The sequence below is a fragment of the Papio anubis genome, chromosome 17 (assembly GCF_008728515.1).
Source record: "Papio anubis isolate 15944 chromosome 17, Panubis1.0, whole genome shotgun sequence".
NCBI classification, from domain to species: Eukaryota; Metazoa; Chordata; class Mammalia; order Primates; family Cercopithecidae; genus Papio; species Papio anubis.
In genome coordinates, this window is record NC_044992.1 from 71,946,359 (window position 1) to 71,961,775 (window position 15,417).

The 15,417-nt window shown below is 50.3% G+C and overlaps 1 protein-coding gene across 1 annotated transcript in view; it reads left to right on the forward strand.

Annotated features, from left to right (window-relative positions):
• The window catches only part of LOC101021715 (E3 ubiquitin-protein ligase RNF213), a 101,596-nt gene that overhangs the window by 42,439 nt on the left and 43,740 nt on the right, over nt 1-15,417 (forward strand). Inside the window, exons 16-24 of the mRNA XM_021928097.2 lie at nt 8-225; nt 1,435-1,575; nt 1,682-1,846; nt 3,638-4,793; nt 7,805-7,998; nt 8,514-8,672; nt 9,334-12,945; nt 14,431-14,567; nt 14,959-15,054. Of these exons, the coding sequence (XP_021783789.2) occupies nt 8-225; nt 1,435-1,575; nt 1,682-1,846; nt 3,638-4,793; nt 7,805-7,998; nt 8,514-8,672; nt 9,334-12,945; nt 14,431-14,567; nt 14,959-15,054 (5,878 nt within the window). The remainder of the gene's footprint in view (nt 1-7; nt 226-1,434; nt 1,576-1,681; nt 1,847-3,637; nt 4,794-7,804; nt 7,999-8,513; nt 8,673-9,333; nt 12,946-14,430; nt 14,568-14,958; nt 15,055-15,417) is intronic.

Consider the following 15,417-nt stretch of genomic DNA (forward strand, 5'->3'; position numbering starts at 1 on the left):
TCCCCAGGCATCAACGAGCTGAAGGTGTTTGTGGACCTGGCCTCCATCTCAGCGGGGGAGAATGACATTGACGTGGACCGGGTGGCCTGTTTCCATGACGCCGTGCAGGGCTACGCATCCCTGCTGTTTAAGCTGGACCCCAGGGTGGGCTTCGATGCATTCATGAAGCATCTGAAAGAGCTGTGGAAGGCTCTGGACAATGACCAGTACCTGCCCAGGAAACTGGTGAGTCTTATTCTGGCTCTAATGCAGATTACATTGAATACAGCGTGGCTTAGCAACATTAGGGGAGTGACTGCAAACGGTGGTACACCTGTGTGGTAGGTTTGTACACAGCCATTTTCAATGATATTTGAAAAGCTGTTCTTCCTAAATGGAAATTCACCATCTTGTTACTTAGAAAGCAGGATACAAAATTACATGACACATAGTAATCTCTAAGGTGCAAAACACACATGGAAAAAAGATAGAAAGGAAATATGCTGAAATGTCACCAGGAGTTTTCTGTGAATGGTTGTAATTGTCATTTTATTCTGTTACTTTTTGTTCTTTTCTATAATTGATATAATATTTTATCAGAAAAAAGTAAGCATTTATAATGAGCCCGGCGTGGTGGTGTGCGCCTGTAATCCCAGCTACTCTGGAGGCTGAGACAGGAGAATTGCTTGAACTCGGGAGGCGGAGATAGCAGTGAGCTGAGATCGCACCACTGCACTCCAGCCTGAGCGACAAAGTGAGACTCTGTCTCAAAAAACAAGAAAAGGAAAGAAAAAAGTAAACATTTAAATTTAAGTAAACTTCCTGTAGCAGGGTCTGAATTGACTTATGCAGCTTAACTAGATACCATATCTAGGTATGCTCTGCACATGGGTGGAGGAAGAAGTGACATATGGAAGGGCAGGCAAAGCTATGTTCATGTTTCTGCTAGAAACTCAGGAGAGTTTCCAAACAAAACCCTCTGTTGTCATTTTTCCTGAACTCCTCTTACTGTACTTGGGGGCCACAGAAGGACACTGAGGACTTGGGACTCCCACAGCCATTGCTTCCAGCGTCACTCCCTGAGGGTTCTCTGCACTGGGGACCTGGCAGAATGATGGCGTCTGGTGGAGAGGCAGACGGGCAGCTGCTCATTCCCTTCTACTCCTCCACAAATACAAGCCAAGTGCCCCCACGTGCCAGCCAGGACACCAGGCACTAGAGGAAATGTGGGTGAACAGCGAGTACAAAGCAGCACTGAGTGACACATCACGTTGTCAGGGTGGCACCGCACCTGGTCCAGCTGGGGCGCGGGGTGGGCGACTGCGTCCTGATCCCTGGGGAAGCGTGGGGAGAAGGCTGTGCAGCAAGGCAGAGGCGGGAGGCCGACCGCAGGAGGGAGAAGGGCAAGATGCTCTCTCCAACTGTGGCCCGTGTTCTCTCCTTTTGTCCCCACAGTGTGACTCTGCCAGGAACCTGGAGTGGCTGAAGACTGTGAAGGAGAGTCATGGGTCTGTGGAACTCTCATCCCTGACCCTGGCCACGGCCATCAACCAAAGAGGCATGTATGTGATCCACGCACCCAAAGGTGGCCAAAAGGTGAGCGGTCCCCACCCCTCGGTGCAGCTGCCGCCTGTCTGCGGGCTGTTGCCAGTCCAGGGCCTCTGCCCCCAGGAAAGCGACTTCTCGCCTGTGCTCTTCACAGATTTCCCCAGACACGGTTCTGCACTTGGTCCTTCCTGGGAGCCCTGGCAGCCACGAGGAGCCACGGGAGTACTGTTTAGAGGAGCTGAAGGAGCTTTTGAACAAGTTGATGCTGATGTCTGGCAAGAAGGATCATAAGAACACGGAAGTGGAGAGGTTTTCAGAGGTGAGGGCGCATCTTTGCAGCGGCGCTAAGCTGGTGGCGTCATCTCATCCGTCGGGGCTGGGTACCCCCAAGAAAACGGAAAGGGTTTGACTTGGGATTTGCCTGATAAGAAGGGCTCTGCTCTTAGGCCCATGGAGAGGAGAGTTGGCACATTTTCAGGGTGCATGGAACTCCAGTCTGTGGCCCCAGAGAGAGGTCTTAAGGCGGGCGGGCCCCTGGGTTAGTCCCTCCTTACGACCTGTAGGATGAACACTGCAAGCTGGCAGCCTGTCCACTGCGCTGAGAAGGAGGTCGGTCACCCAGCAGATAGCCCTTAGAAAGACACTTGAATTGCCTCTCTCACTCTGTAAATCGGCAAGAATCCAAATAACTAAGATTTAGATGGACAGAACAGAAGTAATCATATGGAGAATGGTGTACTGGTTTACGTAACAGTCTCTCAATTTTATTATGGGTGCTTTCTTTAAAGTTGATTTGTACTTTACAAATGGTATCCTTTATCTCTGCCGGGCGTGGTGGCTCACACCTGTAATCCCAGCACTTTGAGAGGCCAAGGTGAGAGGATCATTTTAGCCCAGGAGTTCATGACCAGCCTGGGCAACATAGCGAGACCCTGTCTCAAAAAGTATAAAGTTTTTTTTTTCCCAATTAAAAAAAGATAATTAAAAAAAATTAAAACAGCCTGGGCACCATGGCTCACACCTGTAATCCCAGCACTTTGGGAGCCCGAGGCGGGCCTATCACTTGAGGTCAGGAGTTTGAGACCAGCCTGGCCGATATGGTGAAACCCCATCTCTACCAAAAATACAAAAATGCATGGTGACAGGTGCCAGTAATCCCAGCTGCTCAGGAGACTGAGGCAGGAGAATGGCGTGAACCCGGGAGGCAGAGCAGCTTGCAGTGAGCCGAGATCACGCCATTGCACTCCAGCCTGGGCAACAGAGTGAGACTCTGTCTTAATAAAAATAATAATTAGGCTGGGTGCAGTGGCTCACGCCTGTAATCACAACACTTTGGGAGGCTGGGGTAGGCCCGGATCACGAGTTCAGGTCGAGACCATCTTGGCTAACAGGTGAAACCCATCTCTACTAAAAATACAAAAATGGCTGGAAGCGTGGTGGCTCAGGCCTGTAATCCCAGCACTTTGGGAGAGCCCGAGATGGGATCACGAGGAGTCAGAGATCGAGACCATCCTGGCTAACAGGTAAACCCGTCTCTACTAAGAAATACAAAAAATAGTCAGTGAGGTGGCAAGCCTGTAGTCCCAGCTACTCGGGAGGTGAGGCCCGGAGAATAAAGCGTGAACCAGGCCCGGAGCTTGCAGTGAGCTGAGATCCGGCCCTGCACTCCAGCCTGGGAGTAGCCGAGGGACTCCGTCTCAAAAAAAAAAAAAAAAAAAAAAAAAAATTTAGCTGGGCGTGGTGGCCCGGAACCTGTGGTCCCAGCTACTTGGGAGGCTGAGGCAGGAGAATGGCGTGAACCCAGGAGGCGGAGCGGGCAGGGAGCCGAGATCGCGTCACTGCACTCCACTGGGCGACAGTGCGAGACTCCATCTCAAAAAAAAAAAAATTAAAAAAAATTAAAACAAATGATACCTTTTATCTCTACAATGACTCTTTTCCTCATAAGAGAGCCATCTTCTCGGGTGGGTTGTGTAGATGAGGAGGGCGGCCTTGTGAGCGCAGATCATGCAGTGGGCCCGTGGACAGGTAGGCCTGTGTGCTGCTGCAGAGCAGCGTGTCGCCCTCTCGCATGGCTCTGTGAGCCAACCTCGTGGTTCTTTGTCTCCAGGTCTTCTGCAGCGTGCAGAGGCTCAGCCAGGCCTTCATCGACCTGCGCTCTGCTGGGAATATGCTGTTCAGGACCTGGACCGCCATGGCCTACTGCTCCCCCAAGCAGAGTGTGTCCATCCGAATGAACTTTGGCTTGGAGCTGGTGACGGAGCTGGTGGAGGGTGGAGATGTCACTGAGCTGCTGGCAGCCCTCTGCAGGCAGATGGAGCACTTCCTTGACAGCTGGAAGAAATTCGTGACCCAGAAGCGGATGGAGCACTTTTACCTGAACTTCTACACGGCAGAGCAGCTGGTTTACCTGAGCACTGAGCTCAGGAAGCAGCCTCCCAGTGATGCCGCTCTAACGATGCTGTCCTTCATCAAAAGCAACTGCACCCTGATGGATGTCTTAAGGGCCTCTGTGGGGTGCGAGAGTGAGGCCGCCAGGTACCGTGTGAGGACAGTCACGGAAGAGCTCCCGCTGATGCTCTTCTCGGAGTTCAGCCTGGCGGACAAGCTAAGGGTCATCATGGAGCAGTCCAGGGAGTGCCTTCCTGCCTTCCTGCCCGACTGCCTCGACCTAGAGACCCTTGGCCGCTGTCTGGCTCACCTGGCAGGGATGGGTGGGTCTCCCGTGGAGCGGCATCTCCCGAGAGGTCTGCAAGTCGGCCAGCCCAACCTGGTTGTGTGTGGCCACTCGGAGGTGTTGCCAGCCGCCCTGGCTGTCTACATGCAAACCCCGAGCCAGCCCCTGCCCACCTACGATGAGGTGCTGCTCTGCACCCCGGCAACCACCTTTGAGGAGGTGGCACTGCTGCTGCGCCGCTGCCTGACCCTGGGCTCCCCGGGGCACAAGGTCTACAGCCTGCTGTTCGCAGATCAGCTGAGCTACGAGGTGGCGCGCCAAGCCGAGGAGCTGTTCCAGAAACTGTGCACGCAGCAGCACCGCGAAGACTACCAGCTCGTCATGGTCTGCGATGGGGACTGGGAGCACTGCTACCTCCCCTCTGCCTTCAGCCAGCACAAGGTCTTCGTCACCCCCCAGGCACCCCTCGAGGCCATCCAAGCCTACCTGGCAGATCACTACCGGGTCCCAAAGCAGACCCTGTCGGCGGCGGCCGTGTTCAAGGACCGCCTGTGTGTTGGGATCGTGGCCTCCGAGCGAGCAGGTGTTGGTAAGGAGAGCGGCAGGGTGGGTGGGCCCCGTCTCCCAGGGACTGCCCGGGGCCCTTCCCCCTCCAGCACATGAAGCCTGTCTGAGGGTGGAGAAACCGAGGCTCAGGGAGGGTGTGACTCATCTGTGGGTGTCAGTCAGGGTCTGTGTCAGAACCAGGCACCCTGGTCACCTGGTCTCCCACAGTGGGCATTCCCTGGGCGCCCCATTCCCTTCCTCCGCTCAGCAAACATCTCTGCAGTGTACTTTTTTTTTTTTGAGATGGAGTCTTGCTCTGTCAGCAGGCTGGAGTGCAGTGGCGTGATCTCAGCTCACTGCAACCTCCGTTTTCTGGGTTCGAGCGATTACCCTGCCTCAGCCTCCTGAGTATCTAGGATTACAGGTGCCCACCACCATGCCTGGCTAATTTTTGCTTTTTTTTTTTTTTTTGAGACAGAGTCTCACTCTGTCACCCAGGCTGGAGTACAGTGGCGTGATCTGCACCTCCCAGATTCAAGTGATTTTCCTGCCTCAGCCTCCCGAGTAGCTGGGACTACAGGCACACGCCAGTTCACCCAGCTAATTTTTTTATTTTTAGTAAATATGGGGCTTCACCGTGTTAGCCAGGATGGTCTCGATCTTTTGACCTCATGATCCGCCCTCCTCAGCCTCCCTAAGTGCTGGGATTACAGGCATGAGCCACCGTGCCCGGCCTAGTTTTTGTATTTTTAGTAGAGACAGGATTTTACCATGTTGGCTTGTCTGGTCTCAAACTCCTGACCTCAGGATCCGCCCGCCTCAGCCTCCCAAAGTGCTGGGATTACAGGTGTGAGCCACCGCGCCCGGCCTGAAGTTTACTTCTTCTCCCCTTAAATGCCACTGGCCTCTTTGGGGTTGATGTTGGTCATGTGAGCGAGGAGGGTAGAACTGCTCTACTTGAAGAGAAAGCCGTGTCTCTTGACCCACCCTTCGTTTGCCATCTTGTTTCCCTTAAAAAGAAATAGTAGCTTCTGTTCTGTTGACTTTATCCTATCAGCATTACCCCATCCTGTTGGGATGAACATTATTCTTCCCCTCCCTGATGAAACCTCTGCTTTTGCTGTGACTTTCATTAGCTAGTCATGTGACGCATAATGGCATTTCAGTCAACAGCAGACCACATATATGACCACAATCCCATAAAATTATAAAACTGTACTTTAAAAATTAGCCAGGCATGGTGGTGTGTGCTTGTGATCCCAGCTAGGGATCCCAGCTAGGAAGGCCGAGGCGGGAGGATCACTTGAGCCCAAGAGGTCGAGGCTGTGGTGAGCTGCAGTTGTGCTGCTGCACTGCAGCCTAGGCAACAGGGCAAGACCTTGGTCTTTTAAAAAAAGAGAAAGAAAGAAAGAAAGAACAAAAGATTATAATACCATATTTTTACTGTACCTTTTCTACATTTAGATGTTTCTATTTTTATTTTTGAGATGGAGTCTTACTCTGTCACTCAGGCTGGAGTGCGGTGGCATGATCTTGGCTCACTGTGGCCTTTGCCTCCTAGGTTCAAGTGATTCTCCTGCCTCAGCCTCCCGAGTAGCTGGGATTACAGGCACCTGCCACCACGCCTGACTAGTTTTTAGTAGAGATGGGGTTTTGCCATGTTGACCAGGCTGGTCTCAAACTCCTGACCTTGAGTGATCAACTGCCTCGGCCTCCCACAGTGCTGGCATTACAGGCCCGAGCCACCCTGCTTGGCCTGGATACGTTCAGATATTCAGATATTTGCCCCTGTGTCACAGCTCCCCACTGTACGTAGGATGCCTCTATGCTGTCACGGTTTGCAGCCCGGGGACAATGGGCTATTCCACCTAGCTCAGGTGTGTGGTCGGCTGTAGTGTCTGCGTTTCTGCACGCACACTGTGTGATGTTCACAGCGACAGAGTCATTTCACAGTGCGTTTTCCAGAATGTGTTCCTAGAGTTAAGTGGCGCAGGACGGTGCTTTGCCTGCTGTCATGTGGAGGCAGGAGGTGGTCAGGAGAATGAGTAGGTAACGCCTGGGAAATGTGAAGATTCGAGAGCGTATTCTTCAATCTGATGTGATGTTGCAGCAGTTTTGAATTTTATACAAAGAGAAGTTAACTTCTAGTGGATCTTTCTAGATTCTCTTTTTGTCCTAGCCCTGGGACCTAATTTATATATAATATATATAAATTTATATATATATTTCTATATAATATATAAATTTATATATATATTTCTATATAATATATATAAATTTATATATATTTCTATATAATATATATAAATTTATATATATATTTCTATATAATATATATAAATTTATATAAATTTATATATATATTTCTATATAATATATATAAATTTATATATATTTATATATAATATATTTAAATATCCACCATATATATATTTATATATATACCTATATATTTATATATTTATATATTATATTGTATATATTATATATTTATTTATATTTTCTATATTCTCTGCTATTTTATATAATATATAATATATTTTATATATTATATTTACATATATTTATATTTACATATTATATTTATATTTATATAAATTATATATACAAATATATAAATATAATATTTATATATTTATATTTATATTTATATTTATTTATATATTTATATAAATTATATATACAAATATATATAAATATATATATTTTATATATATATATTATTTATTTATTTATTTTTTTAGACAGAGTCTCACTCGCTCTGTCGCCCAGGCTGGAGTACAATGGCGTGATCTCTGCTCACTACAACCTCTGCCTCCTGGGTTCAAGCTATTCTCCTGCCTCAGCCTCCTGAGTAGCTGGGATTACAGGTGCCCACCACCACGCCTGGCTGATTTTTTTGTTTTTTCAGTAGGGACGGGATTTCACTATGTTGGCCAGGCTGGTTTCGAACTCCTGACCTCAAGTGAGTCCCCTGCCTCGGCCTCCCAAAGTGCCAGGTTACAGGTGCGAGCTGCCGTGCCCAGCCCTAATTTCTATATTTTAATGTTACAGGAAAGTCTCTCTACGTGAAGAGGTTGCACGACAAGCTAAAGATACAGTTAAACAGGAAAAAGGTGCCTCTGAAAACGATTCGACTGATCGACCCTCAGGTGGATGAGAGCCAAGTCCTGGGTGCCCTGCTGCCCTTCCTGGACGCGCAGTATCAGAAGGTCCCCGTGCTCTTTCATTTGGACGTGACCTCCTCAGTAAGTGCCCTCCAGCATCAGCTGATGGCCACATCAGTAAAGACGTGGTCCCCACGTCCCTCCGTGACTCCTTCCCATGTACAAGAATTCCTCGTTTCCACACGCACAGTCCTATGAAGCTCAACAGCGGAACACGCTCTGAGAAGTGTGTTGTCAGGCAATTTCCTCCTGTGTGAGCGTCATGGTGTGCGCTTACACAAACCTAGACGTAGAGCCCACCACACACACAGGCTTCGTGGGACACACGGCGGCTCCTAGGCTGCATATGGCTGTTCTGAATCCTGAAGCCAGTTGTAAAACGGCGTGTTTGTGTGTCTAAACATAGAAAGGGTACAGGGAAATACAGTATTAGGATCTTATGGGGCTGCCCTCGGAGACGTGGGCCGTTGCTGGCTGAACTGTTGATGTCGACCATCAAGATCATCGTGACAAAGAGCAAAATAAGGGGGGTCCTTGGAGTTGGGAGAACTCGCCATTGTGTTGTGTGTTTACGCCTTGTGCTATTCTGTCCTTAGGTGCAGACTGGAATTTGGGTGTTTCTTTTCAAGCTCCTCATTTTACAATACTTAATGGATATAAACGGGAAAATGTGGCTTCGGAACCCCTGCCATTTGTATATCATTGAAATCCTGGAAAGGAGGACGTCAGTGCCGTCGAGGAGGTCTTCAAAGCTGGTCTGTAATGTGGGGCATTTTCACCTGGTGTTGGGGGTCCTGGGGTCCTTCTGGTCTTACTGAAATGTAGCGATGTGTTTAGGTGACTTCACAGCTTTGCCTTACGTAGTGCAGCAGCTGAGTGTGGTGTTAGTAAAGAAAAGCCCATCTTTAAACTCACGTTTTAATCATGTCTGGGATAAAAGTACTCTTCTATTAATTAGCAGTGTCTTCAATTTGTCTATTCAATTCAGGCTTCATGCTGTATGCCCAGTCTGAATCCCAGCTGCACTCTGAATGTAGTAAATTCATCTGCTGAAAGAAGTCATCTTTCCTAGTGCCAGCTAAGTTGGGAAGGAGATGTTTGTCGTAAAAATTTCTTAGCAAAAGAGAGTTTTATGTTCACTCCCATACATATACATGTATGCTTAGTGGAGAAACTTAGTTTTAGGAAGTTGGGCTAGAAAGTGATTTCCTGGCTCAGAATGCAGCTCCCACAACAATGCCTTACTTAATGTGCGAAAGATATTCTGTGTAAAAAAAGAGTATACAGAAAACTACATATTTTCAGTGCATTTTTCATAAAGGTCCATCCAATATAGATAACGTGGAGGGTTAAGACACAAAAGCATTTCTTAGAAAGTTTTCTTGTAACCATTTCATTCATGTCTCCCCTTTCCAGCGTACACGTGTCCCCCAGTTCAGTTTTCTTGACATCTTCCCAAAAGTCACCTGCAGGCCTCCCAAAGAGGTGATAGACATGGAGCTGAGTCCTCGGAGGAGTGACACAGAGCCTGGGATGGATCAGTGGGAGTTCTGCAGCGAAACTTTCCAAAGACCTTACCAATATTTAAGACGATTCCATCAAAACCAAGACCTAGACATGTTTGAGTATCAAGAAGGCTCTGTCGAAGGCACCCCGGAGGAATGCCTCCAGCATTTCCTGATTTACTGCGGGGTAATAAACCCATCCTGGTCAGAGCTTCGGAACTTTGCTCGGTTCCTGAATTATCAGCTCAGAGATTGCGAGGCCTCTCTCTTCTGCAATCCGAGTTTTATTGGCGACACACTGAGAGGCTTCAAGAACTTTGTGGTGACCTTCATGATCTTTATGGCAAGAGATTTTGCCACACCAACACTCCATACCTCTGACCAAAGCCCGGGGAAGCACATGGTCACCATGGATGGGGTTAAGGAAGAAGATCTAGCACCCTTCTCTCTCCGGAAGAGGTGGGAGTCGGAGCCTCACCCATACGTTTTCTTCAATGACGACCGCACCACCATGACGTTCATCGGCTTCTATCTGCAGCCCAACAGCAAGGGCAGTGTCGACGCCATCAATCACTTGACTGGGAAGGTCATCAAGAGAGATGTCATGACCATGGACCTGTATCAGGGGCTGCTGCTCCAGAGGGTGCCCTTCAATGTCGACTTTGATAAACTGCCCAGACACGAGAAACTTGAGAGGCTCTGCCTGACCTTAGGGATCCGCTGGGCCATTGACCCGGACGAAACGTATGAGCTCACGACAGACAATATGCTTAAGATCCTTGCCATTGAGATGCGTTTCCGGTGTGGGATCCCGGTTATCATCATGGGAGAAACTGGCTGTGGCAAAACCAGGCTTATTAAATTCCTTAGCGACCTGCGGCGTGCTGGTGCCGATGCTGACACCATAAAGCTGGTCAAGGTGCATGGAGGAACAACCGCAGACATGATCTACTCCAGAGTCAGGGAGGCTGAAAATGTGGCCTTCGCCAATAAGGACCAACATCAGTTGGACACCATCTTGTTTTTTGATGAAGCCAACACCACGGAAGCTGTAAGCTGTATCAAAGAAGTCCTGTGTGATCGTATGGTGGACGGCCAGCCCCTGGCTAGGGACTCTGGCCTGCATATTATAGCCGCCTGCAACCCGTACCGGAAGCACTCTGAGGAGATGATCTGCCGTTTGGAGTCAGCTGGTTTGGGCTACAGGGTGAGTGCGGAGGAGACGGCCGACAAGCTGGGCTCCATTCCTCTGAGGCAGCTGGTGTACCGAGTCCACGCTCTGCCCCCGAGCCTGATTCCTCTGGTGTGGGACTTTGGACAACTGAGTGACGCTGCTGAAAAGCTCTACATCCAGCAGATTGTCCAGAGACTGGTTGACTCCATCAGCCTAGATGAAAACGAGACTCGCGTGATCACAGAAGTCCTCTGTGCCTCTCAGGGTTTCATGAGGAAAAGAGAAGATGAGTGTGGTTTTGTCAGCCTCAGGGACGTGGAGCGCTGTGTGAAAGTTTTCAGATGGTTCCACGAGCACAGTGCGATGCTCTTAGCGCAGCTGAATTCCTTTCTCTCCAAGTCCAGCGTCAGCAAAAATCACCTTGAGAGAGATCCCGTCCTCTGGTCGTTGATGCTGGCCATCGGGGTGTGTTACCACGCCTCTTTAGAAAAGAAAGACTCATATTGGAAAGCCATCGCCAGGTTCTTTCCGAAACCGTATGACAACAGCAGGCTGCTTCTGGATGAAATAACGCGGGCACAGGATCTTTTTCTGGACGGCATACCTCTGAGGAAAACCATCGCCAAGAACTTGGCCTTGAAGGAGAACGTCTTCATGATGGTCATCTGCATCGAGCTGAAGATTCCCCTCTTCCTGGTGGGGAAGCCCGGCAGCTCCAAGTCCCTCGCCAAGACCATCGTGGCCGACGCCATGCAGGGCCCAGCCGCCTACTCAGATCTCTTCCGCAGCCTGAAGCAGGTCCACCTGGTGTCCTTCCAGTGCAGCCCGCACTCCACCCCACAGGGCATCATTGGCACCTTCCGGCAGTGTGCCCGCTTTCAGCAGGGGAAGGACCTGCAGCAGTATGTCTCCGTGGTGGTGTTAGATGAGGTGGGGCTGGCGGAAGACTCGCCCAAAATGCCCCTGAAGACTCTGCACCCGCTGCTGGAAGACGGATGCATTGAAGACGATCCCGCCCCCCACAAAAAGGTTGGCTTTGTGGGCATCTCCAACTGGGCCCTTGACCCTGCCAAGATGAACCGGGGCATTTTCGTGTCACGCGGCAGCCCCAACAAGCGAGAGCTCATAGACAGTGCCAAGGGCATCTGTTCCTCAGACAGCCTCATCCAGGACCGAATCCAAGGGTACTTTGCATCCTTTGCCAAAGCCTACGAAACGGTGTGTGAGAACCAGGACAAGGAATTCTTCGGGCTTCGTGACTACTACAGCCTCATCAAAATGGTCTTTGCTTCAGCGAAGGCTTCAAATAGAAAGCCTTCCCCGCAAGACATTGCACAGGCTGTCCTTAGGAACTTCAGTGGCAAGGATGACATCCACGCTTTAGACATCTTCCTGGCCAATTTGCCTGAGGCCAAGTGCTCAGAGGAAGTGAGTCCCCTGCAGCTGATCAAACAGAACATCTTTGGGCCTTCTCAGAAGGTGCCGGGTGGACAGCTGGAAGATGCTGAGTCCCGCTACTTACTCTTGCTGACCAAAAACTACGTGGCACTACAGATCCTGCAGCAGACGTTCTTCAAGGAGGACCAGCAGCCGGAGATCATTTTTGGTTCTGGTTTCCCCAAGGACCAGGAGTACACCCAGATCTGCAGAAACATCAATCGTGTGAAGATCTGCATGGAAACAGGCAAGATGGTGGTGCTCCTCAACCTGCAGAACCTCTACGAGAGCCTCTACGACGCGCTCAACCAGTACTACGTCCACCTCGGTGGCCAGAAGTACGTGGACCTCGGTCTGGGGACCCACCGCGTCAAATGTCGGGTTCACCCCAACTTCCGCCTGATCGTCATTGAAGAGAAAGACATCGTGTACAAACACTTTCCCATCCCCCTCATTAACCGGCTGGAGAAGCACTATCTGGACATCAACACGGTGCTGGAGAAATGGCAGAAGAGCGTCGTGGAGGAGCTCCGTGCGTGGGTGGAGAAGTTCATCGATGTCAAAGCAGAGCATTTCCTGAACAGGCACAAATACAGCCCCTCTGACGTCTTCATCGGCTACCACTCGGACGCCTGCGCCTCTGTGGTGCTGCAGGTCATAGAGAGGCAGGGTCATAGAGAGGCCTTGACGGAGGAACTTTACCAGAAGGTGTCTGAGGAGGCCAGACTGATCCTGCTGAACTGCGCTACGCCCGATGCCGTGGTCCGGCTGAGCGCCTCCTCGCTGGGCTCGTTCCCAGGGAAGTCGCTGTCACAGGAGTACTTCTACAGACAGAGGCACAACTCCTTTGCAGATTTCCTTCAGATGCACCTGCACACGACAGACCTGGAGCGCCATGCCATCTTCACAGAGGTGATTGTCTTTCTGCACTCGTACCCTATCCTCTGTCACCCAAGAGTCCTAAATCCCTAGTGTCAGGATTCAAGATTCCTCCCCCGGCAGTGGCTAGGGATCCTGCAGGCAGATGCTGAGACGCTGGGCTCTCCTCTGTGGTAAGTGTGGGGAGAGCCAAGTATCTATGTAGGTCCAGTTAACCAGGTGCTGAGTGCCTGGGTCTGTGCAGTGCGCCATGCTGGTAACAGCACCATACACGATGTTCACACCAACAAATGAAGTACCATGTTCCAGGACCGGGCCGAGGGCACTGGGGATGCAAAGATGACTCTACAGCTCTTGTCCTTTGTTAGCATTAGGGAGTGTGGAGAGACCAGTACATGATCAGATGCCATCAATATCATATGATCAATGCTGTGCTTAGAGGCAGCAGGGAGCACTGTAGACCAGGATGCCAGCTCAGATGAGATGTTCCTAGGAGAGGCCCCTCGCTGATGGGGAAGAATGGCGGGGAAGGGACTGTAGGCTGAGGGCCTTTTGTGGGCAGAGCCGCTGACAGCGCTTAGGGTTCCAGGCTGTGAGTGCTGAGATGGGGCGATGCGGTGCAGTCAGAGAGAACTGCTGGAGGGCCTCAGTGGCCCTGCGGAGCCGCATCTCAGCCCTACGGAGCAGGCGCTGGAGGCACGTGTGTCTCCCTAGCTGGGTGAAGGGAGTCTGATGAAAGGCTGTCGTGGAAAAGACAGGCCAGTGGGGAGGCTGCTGGAACGGTACAAAGGAGAGGAGCAGATGGAACCGAGAGGTACTTGGGAGGCCATTTGGCAGGGCCAACACTACCACCCAGCAAGGGTGTGGGGGGCGGAGGGGTCCACGGTGGCTCCCTGGACTCATTCTTAGATGAGTGGACATTGCTGCATCATGACAGATAACCCAGGAATGGACAGCAGGTTTTGGGGGGCCAGTGGTGATGTCCACTGGGGACAGGTTTTGATGCATCGTGCAGTTGGACGTAGGAATCTGAGCTCAGTGGTGAGGCTAGGCTGGGAGGCAGGTCTTGAGGAACTTTTCCGCTTGCACTGTGATGGGGGAGTGGCCTGTGGGGCAGGAGAATGACATCTGGGGGAAGGGGCGGTACCAACCACGAACTCCATCTGAAAGCATGAAGTCGGATTATAACAGGAAATGGCATTTGTGCTGAGCCCTAAGGGATCATGGGAATCTCAAGTAGGGACCAAGCAGGCAGAGGCATGGGCCTCTGGGGAGGAGAAGAAGGCACCCTCAGGGCAGGGTGGGGTCATCTCTCCAAAGCCTTTGGCCCTGTAGGGCCTCCTGGCCCCAGTGCTGCCTTGTTTTGGGAAACTCCTTTGGGTTTGGATTCTGTGCCGTTGCGTGGCAACTGCACTGCGCTGGACATCTGCAAGTTTCTGGGATCTGTCTAAACCTAGCAGCAGACTTGCAACCTTTCCTTGAATTCTGGCAAGTAATTTGCATTTCCTAACTTTGTAGATCACCACTTTCTCCAGGCTGCTAACAAGTCACGACTGTGAAATTTTAGAATCAGAAGTCACAGGCAGGGCTTCGAAACTCACACTCCTGTGGCTGCAGCGGTTTGACACGGAGTTCTCATTCCTCAAAGAAGTCCGGTGAGGTTCCCTGCCTTCCCTGCCCTCTCCCTCCCCAGCCGTGGCCGTGTGGCTTCTGCCTGGCAGTGGTGCCAGCGCTGGTTAATGAGTGCCACAGTCACGTGACTGTGAAATGGATCCTTGTTAAATTTCTCCCAGTGTCCTTCTCATCTGCGTCATCTTCTGCAACGCGGTGTCTGGCCTGACATGCTTCCTCCGAAAGCATCGTCCTCGGACCTCGTTAGGAGACATTCATTGGGTTTTCTCCCGGGGACTATCTGTTCTTACAGAAGAAAATCCCACCTGAGTCGCTGTTTCTTTGTAGCCTTTATGTCTCTCATCACTTGGGGGAATTTTGTTACCCATTTTTTAAGACAGAGAACTCGCTTGAATAACCTCCCTTTTCTTTCAGAAACTGTTTAACGAATACAGCCAAATGTAAAATCCTCATTATTCAGACAGATTTTGAAGATGGAATCCATAGTGCCCAGCTCATTGCCTCAGCTAAGTATGTTTTTAGTATTTTTTTCAGAAACTATGTAAAAACCCAAAACGTAGGAGGTCCTAGAGAATTTCTTCCTTGAAAACAGTATAGTATCGTAATCAATATAGAAATAAAAATAAGAACAATTCTTCCCCCGCCTTATTCTCCCAAGTGGGGATTAGGGAAACTGAAGAGAGACAAAGCGAAAAGGCTAATAACATTACAAAAATAGCGGAATGGGCCCGGGCAACAGAGCAAGACCTCATTACTAAAAAAATAAAATAATTAGCCTTCCACAGCACACCTCTAGTCCCAGCTGCTCAGAAGGCTGAGGCGGGAGAATCACTTGAGCCTGGGAAGTCAGGGCTGCAGTGAACTGGGATCCCA